Source organism: Triturus cristatus, chromosome 11 (genome assembly GCF_964204655.1).
Source record: "Triturus cristatus chromosome 11, aTriCri1.1, whole genome shotgun sequence".
In the NCBI taxonomy this organism is placed as follows: Eukaryota; Metazoa; Chordata; class Amphibia; order Caudata; family Salamandridae; genus Triturus; species Triturus cristatus.
The window spans coordinates 1,001,315,543-1,001,334,857 of NC_140594.1; the positions used below are offsets into that span (position 1 = coordinate 1,001,315,543).

The 19,315-nt window shown below is 42.4% G+C and overlaps 1 protein-coding gene across 4 annotated transcripts in view; it reads right to left on the bottom strand.

Moving 5' to 3' along the window:
- Window positions 1–19,315, bottom strand: part of MYNN (myoneurin) — a 149,122-nt gene that overhangs the window by 46,520 nt on the left and 83,287 nt on the right. For all 4 annotated transcript variants that reach the window (XR_014970814.1, XM_085635146.1, XM_085635145.1 and 1 more), the window contains exons 5-6: window positions 17,123–17,301; window positions 11,148–11,231 (exon numbers count right to left, since the gene is read on the bottom strand). Coding sequence is in view for 3 of the 4 variants with exons in the window: in XM_085635146.1 (XP_085491272.1) it covers window positions 11,148–11,231; window positions 17,123–17,301 (263 nt within the window). In the remaining variant the exon portion in view is untranslated. The remainder of the gene's footprint in view (window positions 1–11,147; window positions 11,232–17,122; window positions 17,302–19,315) is intronic.

A 19,315-nucleotide genomic window follows, 5' to 3' on the forward strand; every position in this document is an offset into this window, starting at 1 on the left:
CTTCCCCAATGAGTCCAGTAGGGAAATGGGTCTGTAGCAGGCTGGATCCTGCCTATCTCCTTTTTTATAAATGGGGACCATGTTAGAATGAGAAAATGGGCAATCAGTCCCCTCATGGTGGCGGCGTTTAGGACGCAGGTTAGCAATGGAGCCCAAAGATCTGGGTTATGCTTATATATGTCCACAGGGACACCATCAGGCCCGGGGGCCTTACTTTCCTTACTCGTGTTCAATGCTGCTTGAACTTCTTTTAAGGTAAAGAGGACATCTATCGGGTAATTTACTACTTCTTCAGCCATTGTGGATAAGGGTATCTTGGCTATCGACAACCACCTCAGCCTGTCCGAAAAAATTTGAAAAATGGTCCACCCACTGACTTTCATCAATTGCTATTTCAATTGAGGGCTTTCCATCGGAACTAAAACAAGCATTGGCATAGCCAATAGGTCTCGCCTTTGGGACCTTATAAGTGTTTAGCCATGCAACAGTTGAATAACTAAATACTTATAAGGTCCCAAAAGCGAGACCTATTGGCTTTGCCAAGCGGCCGCGAAAGTGATCGCGATCAAACATCAGAGCGCCCGTGAAAGTGAAAGTAATCGCGGTAAAGCGCGGCGCCCGCGCACATGCACTGTAGCTCTAGGCTGGCCTGGTAGCACTTTTTGGAGCCCTCTCAATAAGTCTCGCCAGACCAGCGCATGCGCTGGGTCAGGCGAGACCTAAAAAGGAGATCTAACCACTCGCCAGAAAGCCCTACTGTCTTTTGTTAAGCTGGCCCTATGCATATCCTCCCAGATGGATTCTTTTATTTCTTTTTTCCGCAATTTTACCGCTTGGGTATAGGCCTTCCTGTTCCGCTTTATATCTGTCTTATCTTTATTATTATGGATTGCTTTTTTGAGTGCAGAATGGGCTTTTGTGCAATCTGTGTTAAACCACCCCTTTTTATCTCTACTTTCAGGCTGTTTTTTATTATTTCTGTTATGTGTAAAAAGCTTTTAAGGACCATCTCCTGTGATGTATTTTTGTTTAAGCAATTCATTATTAAATCCAGTGCCTTCCCGACCACTGACCTTGTTATTTTGTCTGAATCAACCTTTTCCCACTTTAGTGAATAACCATTGACTTTATCGATCTCCAAATTAGTAAATGTTTGGGTCCGTTCTTTATTAAAATTTTGTTTTAACTTTTTACACAGTATCGTCACAGTTAGTGGGAAGTGATCACTAATGGCAATTTTATGCACTTTATATCCTGTTATACAATGTGGAAAACGATTTGAGAACAAAATAAAATCTATAATAGAGCTCAAGCCTCTCCCGTTAAAAGTCTGTGAAAATGGGATAGGGGGTGAAACTAATGCATTAACGAAACCCAAATCTAACATGAATCGGCTTTCGTTTAAAGCATTACCATAAACATTATGCGGGAAATGAAATAAATTACAATTTTCCTCATCCACCAAATCCACATGTTGTATCGTTATTATGTGGACATATGGTGGTATTAAAGTCCCCGCCCCATACAATCTGGGCAGTCCCCAAGTTTGAGTTCTGAATGTTTTGCACTATGTATCTTATTTGATTCACAGTATCTTCCACCTTTTCCTTTGCAATGTTGTTGTAAAAGTTTACAATAATTACAGATTTATAATTGTCCATATTTAATGTCATAATTTGATAATTTGGTTCAGACGCTATGAAGGAAATTCTTTTTATCGACAACATATTTGAAATGTATATACTTAAGCCGCCCTTTGGCCTCCCAAAATTTGATGGGGTGGCAGTTGTATGGTAGGTATTAAACCCATCTATATGCATTTCTCTAAGAGGCCAAGTCTCTTGCAAACAGAGGATATCAGTTTTCCTAATAAAGTCTAAGAAGAGATTGTTAGAGAGTTTAGATGATAGGCCCGCAATGTTCCAAAATGTGATCTTAAAATTCCCGTCATTAACTGATGGTATTCTTTGGATAGGGCACTTGTTTTCCGATATTCTGAACTTTTCAGGTACACAATCTAGTCCCTCGTTGCTATTAGGTAGTATACTGTGGTCAACATGTTGATCTGATTTATTTTGCCCCTTTCCTTGTATACTTTCATCGTGACCTGGAGTAAATTCCTCTAGATCCTTAGAACTAGATGCCAAATCCTTACTCACGTCATTCTTAGGATTAGTTAAGAAAGATGTTACCGGATGACGTAGTCAAGCTAGTTCCTCTAAAGGGGATAGTATTCTAAAACGATTTCTTACTGGAACATTATATATGGGCTGTATACTACCCTCAGACTGACGTAGTTTCTCTAAATCAAGAGATGGGCGATAGAAGAAACCTAGGGGTAGTATATTAATCCCTCCCTCTAGCGTATTGTTTCCCCCTTCCCTCAAGATCATTTCCACTAACTGTGGAGTACGGAATGTTAAAACCACGCAGTCACCAGCAAGACATTTCTTATCTTTGCCTACCCATCCCACCCTACAAGCCATTTTAAATTCTTCAAACATTCTGGTCGTAGAGCCTACTTTTGTGCTTAGCCAATGCAATGACTTATTTCTAAGTGTTTCACATGTCTCGTTGTCTTGCGGTACATTTGCAAGCACAACTGTAAAAGGAGTACAGGCTGGTGGTAAATCCAGATGGCTTAATTCTTGCGGGTGATGGGTTTCAGGTTGCATTATTTTTAGTTGGTCTTGGGGTAAGGATTTTGGATTTAAATTTTTAGATGGAACAAAAGTTGACGCAGCTTGCGATTTAGTTTAGCGTGTATTTTTTATTCCTACGCATGTCCCTGCCCTGGTCCTCTCTCACTTGGTTTCTTTCTGGCTCCCTATAACTACTCGCTTCGTTCTTACTATGTTGTATTCTAGCTTGTGGTCCAACTTCTTCTTCTTTTCTAACTAGAAATCTTTCTAACCGAACCTCTACCTGACTTAACCTATCCTCAATATTCGTAAGCGTGCCTCTTAAATACAGCTCTAAGCTTTTTATAACTGTAGTTAACTTATCCAAGTCATCATCCCTCTTGCTTGTCTTAATCTTTTCTCCCTACTCAGAAATGTTCCTTGCAGCTACTTCTTTTAATCCCACTGTTTTATTCTCTAATCTATTTTGCTTATCAGATGTTACTCTTCCTGCTATATTTTTTCTTGCAGTTGTTAATTTCGCTGTTACTTCTACCTCATCTCTTTTTTCCATGGGTTTCTTAACTGGCCTTTTTTTCCTTTTTTGCGGGGGTGAGGTAATTGACTTGGGTCACTAATTATTCTTTCATCTATTACCCCTTGAATACAGCCATTCGATGGTATAATGGCCAGTAAATCGTCACTTTGTGAAATTGCCTGGGCGGAAATTTTATTTTCTGGGTTCTCTATTACTACTGATGAACCTGCGGCTAATGTCTGCTCTACCGATGTTATTTGTTTCTCAATTGCTCCCATCGCCCCAGTCAAATAAGTCAGCAATGTTTGTTTTATGGGCTTTTTAACATTTTTTCCAATCAATGGATCGTTTGTTGTGCTTTCCTTTTACCCATTATAGTTTATTTACTACCTATTCCCTAGGTGCGGTTATTCCTTGCCCTGCTTCTCTTCACGTAAGGCGACCCTGCAATACGGTCAATATTACTCTAAGATGTTCAGGCCCCGTTTCTCTTAGATCATAAGGACGAAAGAATGATTTTCCTTATGTGGCATACATTTCAATTACACACAGCAAAAAAATGTTTTTTCAGTCCCACCGCCGTTTATATACTTGTAAAGTTCCTACCGCATGTCCAATAAGAATGATGATTTTCACAAGACACTTCCAGAGGACTTTCATTAGTATCCAAGATAGTAGGCCCAGCCCGGCCTCTGACGGCCCCTGACGGGCAAGGACGGGCCCGCCCTTGGCCCGGGCCAGCCCGCGCGCGTCCCGCGTCGCGGGAGGCCCGGCGAAGCTTTATGCGCCGCCGGCTGGTGCCCAGGTGTGGCGCGGCTCCTACCGTGAGATTCGCTATGCCCCCTGGGAGTTGTGGTCCGGGGCAGTCCGCGATCAGGATCAGGTGCAAAGTATGGGCGATGTCAATGGCGATTTGGCAGCCGTGGTAGTGGCCTCTCAAAGGGCAGAATAATTTAGTGGCAGTGGCTGTAAAGGATAATTTGAGGCGTCCCGCGTCGCGGGAGGCCCGGCAAAGCTTTAAGTGCCGCCTGCTGGCGCCAGGTGTTGCGTGGCTCCTACCGCAATATTCGCTATGCCCCCTGGGAGTTGTGGTCCGGGGCAGTCCGCCATCAGGATCAGGTGCAAAGTATGGGCGATGTCAATGGCGATTTGGCAGCCGTGGTAGTGGTCCTCTCAAAGGGCAGAATAATTTAGTGGCAGTGGCTGTAAAGGATAATTTAAGGCGTCCCGCGTCGCGGGAGGCCCGGCGAAGCTTTATGCGCCGCCGGCTGGCGCCCAGGTGTTGCGCGGCTCCTACCGCGAGATTCGCTATGCGCCCTGGGAGTTGTGGTCTGGGGCAGTCCGCGATCAGGATCAGGTGCAAAGTATGGGCAATGGCGATTTGGCAGCCGTGGTAGTGGTCCTCTTAAAGGGCAGAATAATTTAGCAGCAGTGGCAGTGGCTGTAAAGGATAATTTGAGGCGTCGCGGGAGGCCCGGTGAAGCTTTGTGTGCCGCTGGCTGGCGCCCAGGTGTTGCGCGGCTCCTACCGCGAGATTCGCTATGCCCCCTGGGAGTTGTGGTCCGGGGCAGTCCGCGATCAGGAGCAAAGTATGGGCGAGGGCAATGGCGATTTGGCAGCCGTGGTAGTGGTCCTCTCAAAGGGCAGAATAATTTAGTGGCAGTGGCTGTAAAGGATCATTTGAGGCGTCCCGCGTTGCGGGAGGCCCGGCGAAGCTTTATGCGCCGCCGGCTGGCGCCCAGGTGTTGCGCGGCTCCTACCGCGAGATTCGCTATGCCCCCTGGGAGTTGTGGTCCGGGGCAGTCCGCGATCAGGATCAGGTGCAGAGAATGGGCGATGGCAATAGCGATTTGGCAGCCGTGGTAGTGGTCCTCTCAAAGGGCAGAATAATTTAGCAGCAGTGGCAGCGGCTGTGAAGGATAATTTGAGGCGTCCCCTCAATAGATATAAATTAAAGAGAACGGGGGCTAAAACACCACTGTTTTAAACTTCTGTATGAATTATTTCCGTCTTGAACCATTTAACGAAACTTTAATTTGGACCCAGGTATCTGGGTAGAGGCACACAATTGCTGTAAACAGGGGAGCTGGAATATCCCATCAATGAAGGTGGCATAAAAAAATCGGTCCTTTCTCGACATTGTTGGCTTCACTTTAGAGGCTAGGCACAATAGCAGGTTGTCTTTGATGCTTTTTCCTCTCCTGAAACCAGTTTGATATATCAAGGCCCATTTTCGAGTTTCTGGTTTAGTATTTTAGCAGAACACTTTCCTTCAATGTCGAGAAGTGTGATTAATCGAAAGTTCTCCTTGAGAGTTAAGGGAACCCTTTTTTGTAGTGGGACTAACAGTGAGCTCCTCCAGCTGTCGGAGATGCAGTTGGTGGTCAAGCAGTTAGTAAGAAATGACAGCAACAGGGCCGTCAAGTCAGCCAGAGCATACTTGAATATAGCACCCAGGATGCCACTGGGCCCGGGGGACTCCAGAAGAGCGCATAGATTTGAGAATGCTCTCAACCTCCTCGTTGGGACAGTGGGTGATAATTTTGTCTGGCCATGTAGGGGACTTAGCAGTAGTCTGGACGCCTGTTACCATTCCTTCTAATTTCCAGGCACTGTTATTCACATATAGTTTTTTAATATGTCTTATCCGGTTCCCTGGCACTATATTTGTGGCCGATGATTGAGGTTTCTTTATTGCCAGCTCATTTACCTTGAACCACAATTTCCTGTAGTCTTTGAATTGTACCACTTCCACTAGATTAAACTACTGGAAGTGGTACATTGCCTTTATTCTGCAAAAAGATTTTGGGGCCCACAGTGCCTTTTCTATATTGCTCTTTTCCCTTCTAATCTCTTTTATTTGTATGACCAAATTTAAAGCCTGTACAGATTCTAAGAGTCTTGTTCGCCAACTAACCAGACACCTATGCTCTGCCTCACTCTCACACATTCCTCGCATCAGCAAAAGCAAGATTGGAGGTCGCTCATTCTCCTACATTGCAACCCAAGACATGGAACGACCTCCCTCAACACATAAGAGCCTCCTGCTCCTCACTTCTTGAGTTACACAAGAAGCTGAAGACTTGGCCCTTCATATAAGCACCTTGGGGACCACAGACATATACACCTGCCCAAGTACCTGTATACCTTCTTTCGTGATCAGTGTGCCATACAAAACAACATAGCATACTTTTCAATGACCTGATGTTCGTTTCTATAGCTTGTATGCTTGAGGGCCTCTCTTTCTGTTGGGTTAGAATCTCTGCCACTGCTGGATGCTTCTGGAATTGGGACAGGAACTGAGCCAACTGCAGGCAGTGCATATCCCCATGTTTCCCTTTCATGCATGCTCGTCCAGCAGTTCTTTCATTAAATTGCTACCGCACTATTCTAATTGGTTCTAGATCTATTTGTGAACCCAATAGCTTGTGCTGTTCCATGAAGCGGCCATTCAGTTGCAACACGCAACTGATCATGGCATGATCACTGGCTAAATTCGGGGAGACTTAATTCTCGACTATGATGAAAGTGGGCAGTGGAAACCCAAAATTAGTCCAGAGTTGTCAGCCTTTAATGTATGCATGTGCATAAGCTACAGGCTGATCTGTTTGTATTCTACTGTTAAGAAGACGCAGATACAATGTTTTAACAGACAATGTTTTAACTCATTAGCTAAAAGTTTCCCATTTTGGTCCTTTTTAGGTCTTGCCTACGCAGCGCGCATGCACTGATTAGGAGGGCCTTTAGCCGTCGCTCTGCTCATTTTCAAGCACACACTCGTGCTTGTGGCAGCATCCAGCTTGCGGGTGCTAGCAGCGGCACGCCACAAGCAGGAGTACAGTGCTTGCAAATGAGCAGACTGCTCTCCCAAGCGCGCGCACTCCTCTCTCCTCGCCCACACATCCCGGCCACTCACTCGCTCCGTCTTCACCGTCTTCTTTTTGCTCGCGCTTCTTGTCTTTCCCTCTCTCGGGTCAGTCTTTCTTCTCCTGTTATCTTCTCACTTTCTTTTTCATGTTGTAATTTTCGACTCGATTTCTCACCTTACTTTTTGCGTCTGCGCCTTTTTCTCTTTTTCTCGTTCTGCCCTACTTTCCCTTTAAATTTCGCCCCTCCGTTTATTTTTCTTCGCGCCTCTACTCTCTCTGCCCCCTTCTCTATCTCTCTTTGTATACCCTCTGTTACTCTTGCCTCCCCTGTTCTCTCGTCCTCCTGTCAATCTGTCTTCTTTCCTGAACTGTGGCGTTTGTCTGAGACTCACCCGACCCCTCCCTCTCTTACCACCCTGTCTTGAAGAGAAAACCTTTTCATGCATTGCTGTGCCAGCTTGTTTGAGGTTCTTCGTGACAGCTTAAAGGCAGTCCATTTCCCTTATTCCTAGGCGCTGCTTTTTGTTTTAACCCTATGCCCCCGTCTGTTTCTTGTTCTGATGAAGGAATGGCAGCAGAAGCATTTGCACTATGTTCTACATCCGGAAATCGTGGCATGTTTTGATTTAAGTAGCTTGGCTAGGGTGACCATCTATCTGTTAGTTTACACGGACAGACCATTGTCCGTGATTTATAATATAACAGATAGGATTTGCTGTGCTAGCGTTGTCCGTGATTTATAACATAACGGATAGCATTTGTTGTGCTAGCGTGGCTGTGAGGAAGACGTTTAAGTCAGCATTTTTTAAAACCGTTTAAAGCTCTTTAGTGATCTTCGGCCAAGTTCTGCTTCCACATGCAACACGTACTTTGTATGTTTTTGCAGCTTCATATAGCACGAACTTGGATCCACAGCATTTTACAAGAGAAGCAGAAGTTGTACTCTTAAAGCATACTTTTTAGGTTTTTTTTATGGCACGAGGAGATTGAGTGAATCGCCCAGAATCCCACCCCATGCCAGAATTTAATTTGTGCTGGTGGTTTCTGGTATTCGGCATGGCACTGGTCAACACCGGCATAGACTTTGGGCCCTTTCGTATGACTCTCCCACTTTTGCATTTTCAAGGATTGAGGCAGTGATTTTCCCCTGGTTGCACTTAGTGGTGTTCATTGTTTTGTCTGCCAGAGCTTGTTTGCTTGATTGTTCAAATATAATGGGAAATTTTACTTTTTCTGGGACCACTATTGCAATTCCCCAGGTATTTCTCATGATCTTTTAGTGTTTAAGCATACATTTTATTTGCAAATGTGATTTCTGTTCGCTTGTTGAGTTCACTTACTGCTGGGGGCTTAAATGCTATAGACTCAATATTCTTGGAGGTGATATTACTCAGGCCAGGCAAGGCTGTGCAGAGTTTAATGATGTTATCTTTGTTCAGTGCGTTTACTTGTCACAAGATTTGTATTCAGGGTACAAAGTTACTGTGTTGCTTTCCTTAATATCCGATAGAGGAGGCATATCCTCTTGTGTGGCCTTACATTTTTCCTAATACTCCACAGGCGCTGTTTTTGTCCTATGTTTGTCCAACCGTCTGTAAGAATCTTCCCGTTTGATTGATGCTTGCCTTCTAAGTGTTGCGTTTTGGTCTGCGCCTGACCTGCTCTTATCATATTGCTTAGTGGTCTCATCATTGGCCCCACAGTCACCTGTTGTTGTATCTGACGTTTGTGCCTCCGCCCACTAATTTTTCTCGTTTTGACTGAAGAGAGTATTCTCTTGTTACAGACCAGTGGTGAGGCGTTATTTATCAATGGAGCTAAGGGCCAGCATTTCTTCTCCTTTAGTAACCGCTCCACTGTTGCGTCTGTTTTATTAGTGGCTGACGTATCGCCACCTACGTTGCTTCCGTCAGGCTCTGCTCTTGTTGCCCTAAATCGTTTTCCCTAAGGGTAGGCAAGCTTATTTGTGTTGATTCCTTAGAAATGTTTCCTGGTTTACTGCTAGGCCCATTTCCGCTCTCTTGATAGCATTCTTTGGGGCCTGCTTTTTCTGAATTTGTGATGTACCCCATCAAAGTAAAAAGAACTGTCAGGCATCCTGGCCACTTTCGTGGCTCAGGGGGAGCAAGCATGTGGGTCCATCTTTGTCCTGAGCCCAGACTGAGGATGGAGCTCCCTGCCAAGGGTACTCTGGCAGGCTAGGAATTGGGGGCAGCATCTAGGGCCCAGCATTTCTCTGAGCTAAGGCTGGGAGCCTAGAGTTTCTCAAAGCTGCTTGCTCCCCCTCCTGCGTTGTTGCTACTTACACTACCTCTGGTCACATCTCAGTGTCACTATCATTTTGAAGTTCTTTGATTTCCATTTGTAAAACTGGAAAACAATTTGTTATAGAACAAGAAAACATTGATAGTAATTTTTCATCCGCCTATGTTTTACAGTATTTTGAGTTGAGATCCTAATAGAAACAGTAAGAAGTAATAATCACTTCACTCATTTAGTTTACATAGTTTAAAGAACTGCATAATATGATGGAATACAAAATCTGATATGTTGCTTACCCATATTGTGGAATAATGTTTTTGGGGTAACAGAGGGTTCTGTGCTCACAAAGACAGTTCATGCTTACCAAAAACCTATTTTATATCTTCTAACCAAAATCTCATGCCTACTACTATTTTAGTTAAGACACAAGAGACTGATTTAGAGTTTGGCAGACAGGTACTGCACCACAAATCGCTATGGGCATGCATAACGCACCTGTAATAAGGGGGACTGGATATCTGTTATGTTTGTGACAGAGTAAACGTCCACCAAACTCTAACTCAGGGACTTGATCTACAGCACAAGGTAAGAATTTGGTGACATCCAGGTGACTCTGGTCTTGGACTGACATAGTTATTAGTTGTCTAATTTTTCATTAATCATATACTTCCTCAAATCATGGGAACAGATGCCCAATCATTAGAAACCGTTGATAGTGTAGAAAATAGAAAAGTGTCAGGAGTCCAGAAAAACTCTAGCAGAGGAAAGACTGTCCTAATTAAGAATCAGCACTGCAACTGACATTAGAATTCATGAGAAGTAGCTCATGTGACAGGCAAATATTTTTGAAATGCCATATTTGTTGAATAAGTTTAGGTAGAATGCCCATTGCCGGAGTCATAAAAGAATTTCAATGCCTTGGAGTTTGCCACAGTTTTGGTGCTCGACAACATGTAGCGAGTATTAAAAGTCAAGTAACTTTTGCTGTCTAGAGGACTATTAACGTGTGGCAAGCTGCCTACAAATTACAATAGCAGTAGCAGATTCCTCTTCGCGACAGCAGTAGTACATTCCAAGCTATTGTTCAGCAGCGCTTATAACAAAGCATGGGACTGACCAATGCAAAATGTGTTTTCTGGTTCATGTGAGTTAGTCTAACTGGTGGATGGCAATGACGGGTCACTATTAAATTCAGATGCAAACGTCTTAAAGAAAGTCTGCATTTTAATGCTAGATCACCAGAAGACAAATGTCAAATGGTTGTTAGGCTAGCAGGAATAGGACAGGGGAAACATATCAAACAGATACCACTTTATAACTTGATTGTTCAATGACAAAATAATCCTGCTGAATCCCTGGAAAATAACACAGAGCGGAGAGGAGACCTTTGTATGTATGGGGTGGATTCCATGTACAGATTCAGGACTGCACTGGAAACATTTGCTATATGGCTATAGTGGAACTCGGTCTTGTGGTGCTGGATGTATGGTATTAACACATGTGAACAGTAGACTCCCAGGAACTACTGGTGGTGGAGTTATCAGATGGCTTCATGTCTTAAAAGCCTCACTCTTCAGTTATTGGCTTCCATTTAACAACATACTGCAATCTGCGTGTTTCAGTACTGTTTTACCACCTCTGGAGTAAAATAATGGCCTGTAATCATTATTTCCTCAATGCCATACAGACAACTGGTGACCTTAAGTTTGAGACTGCTAAAAAACAATGCCACATAAAGCTAAGAAATATATAAGGCTGCAGGGATAGTATTTTAACAAAAACATAAATTCTTATGTCAAACGTATTATTGAGCAAACGTAACAAAAAGAGGGAAGATGGTAATTGCGTTGTACAGACCTGTATGAGATCGAAAATGTTTGTTGAACTCTCCAGAAGAAATAAAAGTTTTCGCACAAACGCCACAGCTGTATGGCTTCTCTCCTATAAAGAGGAAGAGAGACAATGAGACAGAGTAACTTATGTTAGGTCAGTAGTTCAGTAGTAAATCCCATACCTAGTATTTTGCTTACTTTTAAAAGCACAGTTTGTTTTAGCATACAGAATGCTAGTTTGTTTGACAGTCAGATCTCGTTATTCTCCTCATGAAACATTTTTAGAAAAACAAAACCAGTTTTAGACTTTGAACTGTTTCCAAAGCAAACCTTTATCTTTTGTATGTGTAAATACTTCTTTAGAAGCCTCTACCTAGCATGCGCTTCCAAGTGTTCTTAGCCAAACTAACCTAAGCCGAGCAGCGACTAATTCAGCCACAGCACCAGAGATGTGCTTTAAGCAACTTTTTTAATGTTGTTAGACACATTCAGGTGCAGCTACTGACACTGATATTTCTTTGTCTTCTTGCAAACTTTGCAGGAATACAAACAAATCCATAAAAAGCTTAAAACAAGAAAAGAAGGCTATCATTTACATATGTAGTCGGGAAGAAATCACTAGGTTTTAAGCGGAATCTCCTGGGGTGATATAGAATACAGGCAGTGCTAATACCCCCAGTAAAGATGTTTGAAAGGATGCTCCTATGGAGATTTAACTAACAGGTGCTGGATACAGGCTCCCACCCACTCAACGAGGTCTGGTTTCAAAAGGGTATAAATCCACAGAGCCTGGGGAAATGGCACAAACTACAATGGCCAGCATGAGCCTTCCCCAGGGGAGTGGTGCCATGGTATTGTCATTTCATAGACTACTTAAGTGCATTTGATGTCATCAATTGTATTGTATAGGGCAAACTGATTAATTCTCACAGTCACTATATAGTTAATAATCACCCAAAGGCGATGTGTTTGCAAATAGTCTAACTACTGGCAATTAGTCGGGGTACCATTCCAACCCACCATTCTTTTGCCCACCATGCCACCTCAGATAAGACTTAGCCATATGCAAGTAAATGTTGGCCCTGCTCCAAAAAATAACAGTACAGCCCGGACAGTACCTCTCTGAACCGGAACACAAGCAACTGAAGACGGGTCTTGGGTTACTTGTTTTCCGGTTCAGAGAGAAGCAGGACCAAGGCAGATTTGCATACAGCTGGGCCCAATATGATGTGGCATAGTGGACAAAAATAATAGGTTGGAATGCTACCCCAGCGATTACCAGTGGTTAGACTAATGGCAAAAATTCCTCACATTACTTTTTGTGTTTCCTGAGAATTGATGTCCATAACTTGTGAAATCTACAGAGACGTGAGGCAAAGTTCTGATTTTGCACCTCTGTTTAAAATTACATGTGTAGTTTAATTCACAATTTCCTGACTGCTCATCTCTCCCCCCCAAAATAAAGTACTTCTCCCAATCGTAAAATGTGATAGGTCAATGACATTGCTAGATAGCACTCTTGTGGGCCTAAGAACCACACCAACTCTTATGTTTGAACACGCTAGCTACCAGGCATTAACAATAATTTGACCCAGGTAGTGTTTTACAACGAAGCGGATATGGAGAAAGAGTGGTATTTCAACAGATTCAAGATCCAATATATTCTGAATTAAAAGCCGTTGGATATTTTAGTGACAGACTGAGATGGGGACAGTATTAGAAACTGAAAAATACAAAGTAAAGATTAGTGGTCTGGGCCTATGCCGGTTCAGTACTAAGTATACTGGACCTTTCTCTCTCTTGTGCCTCACGTGTATGATTACTCTCCTGCTGTCATTCAGTTGACAAAATGGAAACAACAGCTCTCACAAAATTGTTTCATCTTCCTCCATTCATACTCCTGAGATATTTACAAATATAACCTAATTGCACATCAATTGGCACCTTTCATAAATGATGCCACTCTCAAATGGAATTTCAAAGCAGCTAAGGTTGAATTATCACCTTTTTAATCCTCACATTCTTGGAACTTTGTCTCAATTGCACAAACTGGTTCACACAAATTGTCTGCAATGCACTGTTTTAGGATCAAGGTGTGAACAGTTACAGGCTAAACAAGCATTGGCAATGCATCAGTCTTGCATATGCAATGAATAAAGAGCTGTTTTCATCAATCATCGTCTGGGGAAGAAAAGAGCTCCCTGATAGAAAACACAGGAGTGGAGAGGATGTGGTAGCAGCCAGAGCTGCTGACTAGAGAGCTGGGGATCCCGGTTCGAGTCTCGGCGGCACCCCGCAACATCCTGTGATTCTATTAAATCACATAATCTCTCTGGGTGATAAATTGTTATATAAATATGCTGCAAGAGTAACAGGCAAAACTTTATGAAAGTATAGTTTACCCAAAGAGAATGTTAGCAGTATTTTGGCAGCGGGAAACCGATGAGAAGCAGACGAGGAACAAGCATTGGTAAATGCAAGAAAATATGCTACAGCCAATAGAAATTGAGGCAAGATAAGTGGCACTCACAGGAACCAATTAGAACCCAGGAAAGAGTGGAGGCGGGATGTAAATCCCTTTTAAGTTTATATTAAAAACAATACGTTTTGCAAGCACTGTGCAGGCGAACCCTAAAAATGTAATTGAACAAAAACTGTGAGCCATGGGCAAGAATGCGGATCTGTCTCACAGTTGTCAAAGTTGGGCATATTCAATACACAAATGTAACCATTGTATTCATATATGCATGCTTTGGTATTCCTAAACAGAAAACCTTGTTGGCGGGCAACAGAGCGCTGTACAGGGGACAAGCAAAGCAAAAAAAGGGGGCAAGCAAAGGAAAGAATGTTGTACAAGATGCTGGGGACGTAGGCTCTGAAGGTTCTCTGCTTCCTGCATCACAAAAGCTTATGAGCTCAATGCATCACAGTCATATTCTTCAGGAAGTGTTGCTGAAAATTCTTAAAATGATACAGAAGCACATGGAAAGCTAAAATAGCATTGGGACCAAACCACAACTCAAACAAACTCATCAGTCAAACACACTTCATTTCGTGAAAAAAGATCTTGGTACTCCAAACTATCAAGAAAGTTGAGAATGTGTTTGTCATGTGTGGCACCAACTGAAATAAATAAAGGGCCATTACCCCCTTGAAAACAGTGGGAGCCTAGGATCTAGTTGCCAATTGACTTCACTGTGGAGTACAAACCAGCTAAGTTCCGGCATAGATAACTAGTCCCACCCTTCCTCAATGGAAGCAAGAGACCAGTGTCAGACAGAGAGCGTTGGTGCAAGCTGGATGGCAGAGCGGCACCAAGACAACCTTACTCTCCTTCCTTAATTACTGCAGCCATCCCAATGATCACTCCTTCACAACCTTCAGTTCAGAACCCTCTCACACTTTTGCCTCCATCATATGCGGAGAATATGCAGAGGCCTGGCTCTCAGCTGAATGCAAAGTTTTAACCATTCCAAAACACTCTTGACCCCTTCCCACCACATGCCACTAGATTCCATATTTCATACTGAGCAACAACCAGGTCTCTCCTTTGCTTATCGCCACAATTAACTAACTGTTGTAGCCATGAAAAATTATAGCCATAGAGAATATAGCAGCAGAGAAAAGATATGACCGGAAAGGGAGGATGAGAGGAGTGTGCCATGAAGAGAAGGGATGCAGCCTGGGAGAGAAATAACCTATATCCAAACCCAACCACTTAGAATGTGATGCCCCACACCGCTCTCAAACCAGAGAAAAGGCTGACCATAGCATTATGACTCCCAGTAGTAAAACCTTGACCCTAGAGCAAGGAGAGATGGTATGCCCTCTGTATTGCCAAGGATCTGGGCCCAAAACGGAAGGAGGAATGACCAGTTGGCTGAGAGAAGAAATCATTACAAAGTTTGTAAGTGATGGTACGTAGGACTGAGGCAGAACGTTCTGTTGAAGACTGGGTTATTCTTGCATGGAGTATCAGGGTGGGGTACAAGATATTACAGAGTATGGGCTGCCACTTCAGATGCCATAGTCTCAGTGGAGTACAAAGACAATGATAACATTATCACGAAACCTATTGTTGAAAAATCTAACTTTTCTCGTGGGAGTGGGTGAATGCTAAGTTGATGTAGATATAGGAAATATGAGACCTGGTGGCAACAGGAATAAATGACACAGTAAAGATATGAAGAAGTGGGAGAGAGAGCTCAGAAGGGACAGTCTTGGTTGGCTGCGATCCCTGGAAGCAGAAAAGGCAGTGCTCTGCATACCTAAGAAGCCTAGTAATGCCAATCCTCTCTCATTTTCAAGACATATGTAAAGAGTTTTCAAACACAGACACGTTTCTAAGTTGGTCAGCTGGGCCAAAAACAGCACACAAATAATAAACCTGATGTGCTCCACAGAAATTGATATTTTTTAAGCAGGTGAACTTTAGGCTGTTTTAGCATCACTGAACTTAATCAATGGGGATGCTGGCATATTCCAATTCAATGACGGGCTTTCTGTTAAGGGGAATTCCAAGCAATTCTGAAATTTACCTTTGTTAAAACATGCTCTAACATTTGCAAATATTTACCATGAACAATTATTACTTTCTTTTTTGTAATTATTATTTTCACTTCAAAATACGTAATTAAACTGCATTGATTCATACAAAGAATCTGTAGATAAAAGACTTCAGTAGTGCATCATGTTGCCATGATTTAATGATATAAGTTCAAATATAGGAGACAATGTGATATTTTATCTTTTATGTCAATGTTGTGTTGCAAGCAGCCTTATCCTATCTTCATCAAGTTAATGAATCTATATTGAAAACACCAGATCTGATTGTTATGCATTAACGTTTCAGTTAGAGATGTCTCACTGGTACCTTGGCCCAGACGCCATAATTGTATTGAAATGCAAATACATTGTAACTGTAATACCTGAATTGTAATGGAATAATATATTTATTTATTTTTAAAAATCAATCAAAACAAATTTAAACAAGGCATTTGATCTTTAGACAATTGAAGGAATTGACAAAGTTTTGGGAAAGAATTACTAAGGTACACTAATAATGAAGTTAGCGGATGCATAAGCTTCACTTGCACATATATTTTAATTCACAGACCGGTTTGCATAACTATCCCATACCATAAGGCCCTCGTTACAACCTCGCAGAAAGTACTGTACATTAAGCCCCATGGATGATGCAATACATTAACATGTGGTTTATCACAGGGTGAAATTACTGCCGGATTTTTCATTTGGCACATTTTGTCGGGAATAACCTGCTAACATTTGCATACCCCCATAAATATTTTTCTTCCTCAGGCTACTCCTTCCTACACACATTACTGGATTGATTGATTCACTTCACTCAATTTTCTTCACATCTTATGCCAGGTTCTTTTGGGTTCAGGGTAGATGCTTGGACAAGGGCACGCTGGGCATTTCAAATCCTAAGCCAACGTCACAAAGTTACTTCTTTTATGAATGTGAACCAAATCCAAATCTGCACTGCATTTTTTGACAATCCCTTAAACGTGCCTACTTTTTAATGCGAAATTAAAATGGTTCTGCGCTAATTAAATACATACATTTGTCCATTAAGCACATACACCTTGTATAGACAAACACATGCATTTTGTTCCTGTTTTCTTTTGCGAATCTTGAATATTTTATGCAAAAGTAAATTTAAGGTTTTTCTGGTGTCAATTTACTTTATGACAAGAAAAAATTGGTAAACCCATCGATCTACATTTACAAGATGACATTTGTTTTGCTATTATGCTTCACGAAAATGTTTTAAAAATACTTCTATTATTTCATTCATGGGTTCCTAATATCAGATTTAGGTATACCATACGAGTTAGATTACAAACTGGACTTGGATGCTGTGAGAATTAGATCATGCATGTATACATCCATTTGCGCGAAAGAGGGCTGCTCTAGTTTTTAATCAGAGAAACAATGCTTAAAACTTGAACATGGTAGCATTGTTTCCGTTCTTACCTGTATGTTTTCTTTTATGCGTAATAAGAGAGCTCGAGACCGCAAATGCTTTCCCACATGTATCACATATATAAGGCTTTTCCCCCGTGTGTCTTCGGACATGATATGTCAGGGTGCTAGCTTGAGCAAAACGCTGTCCACATCTATCACAAACGTATGGTTTCTCACCACTGTGTTTTCTAGTGAGGAACAGGAATGTTAGTCAATTAAGGAAGAACAGAAGAACTTGGTGAAAGGTCTTTTAACAGCTGTAAAATCGTTGCCATGTTCTGGTTCATCTACTGGAATTTAAAAATGCAAAGATCTTTAGAAGTAATACAATACCTACTTGTGGTAGGTATTTGAAAACCATTTTCACACAAGTCATGCCAACAAACAATTAATTTTGCCATCTAATCAGTTTAAAGTTTAAATACTTAGAAATTCATATATTTATTATAGTGCTAACACCCTGGGAACCACACTTGTAAGCCAAGGAATCACAATATCCATTATTTATGTTAATTTATTAGTTGGTTAATATAAACATCATCTTCACCACAGACTATACCATCTGGCCATAGGAGAATCAATTTGTTTTAAATACAGGAACCACAGAGTGGCCACATTTCATTTCACAAGACACATGTAAGGCCATACACAATGGTTGAATACCTGACGGATGGGTGGGCAGGTGTTTTGAAGATGGGTGAGCAAGGACTATCAGAATGAAAAAGGAGGTAACTTGTCCTCGTTCTTTCATCGTGTCCCCTTGCCTTCTCAACCGGTTGACCAAAAGACCCATATTTTCTTATCTTATCTTAAGTGCAATTTGTAAAGCGCGCTGACACCAAAGGCTTCCTGGCGCTCTCAGACTGAGTGAGTGAGGGAGGAGGCGCGAGTAGCATAGTTTTAGCCAAGGAGAGGGAAGAGGTGGGTTTTTAGTAGTTTCCTAAAATTCAACAGAAAAGGAGTGGATTTAATGGGAAGAGGGAGGAGGTTCCAGAGTCCGGGGGCCAGGTGGGAGAAGCGGCGGCCACCGAATTTCTTAGTTTTGGCTTTGGGGGTGACAAGTAAATGGCGGTGAGCTGAACGGAGGTTGCGCATTGGGTGGTGGGGGGTAATTAAAGATTTGAGAAACGCTGGGCCAGGACAGTGGAGAGCTTTGAATGTGAGGCAGGCCACCTTGAAAGCCGCCCTTTGGCCAATTGGTAGCCAGTGTAGTCTATGAAGTAAAGGTTTGGCCGATTGCCATCTGGGAATTTTGAAGATGAGTCAGGCCGCTTGGTTCTGAACTACCTGAAGGCGATGTAACAAAGATTGTGGGAGGCCGTAAGAGAGGGAGTTCGAGAAGTCCAGACGAGAAAGCACAAGTGAGATGACGACTTGGCTGAGTGCGGCAAGCGGAAGTATATGACTAACTTTACGAATCTTCCGGAGCTGGTACATACAAGATGAAATGACCGCACCCACTTGGGCTTTGAGGGGCAGTTCAGTGTCAATAATCACCCCCAAGCTTTTCACTGATTTGACTGGAACTGGGGGAGGGCCGAGTTCCGAAGGCCAGAACTGCGGGCCCCAGTAAGCGTGACTAAGTCCAGGGAGGAGAAGTTCAGTTTTCCCGGGGTTTAACTTCCCGGGGTTTAACTTCAAATGTTAAAGATGATGCATCCACATAGAAACTGTTGCAAAAACATGCAAACTGCCCCACTAAAGCCTGCATAAATGTCTGTATAAGGATGACTTTGAAAGTAAACTAGCGCTACATTTGCCAATAGGCAAGGAAGAATATGTGTCCGAATACTCAGAACTTTTCTAATTGAAATCCTACCTAAAGGAACAATATAAATGTGTCAAAATTGTAACCGCTTTCTAAGACACCATTTTAGTACCACCACTTCTCAATTTATATGCTGATCCTGCAAACAGTGCCTGAAATGTACTTTCATTAGTATGCAGACTATATTTAACTGTGTCGAAATCTAAACTCCCCAGAATGTATCACATATTTGAGATCGCACTTCTCAACAATAGACAGAAAAAAGAAGACTCAAATTCAACACTGCAAACAGAATTTCTCCCGCACATTCCTAGTTAAAATAAAGCCATTGCATAGGCAAAAGGTCCTCAATGCAAACATCACACCCAAAAAAGTAAAATCCCTAGGCTTCTTACACGTGGAAACTCTCAACTTCAAACAAGCATTGGCAAAGC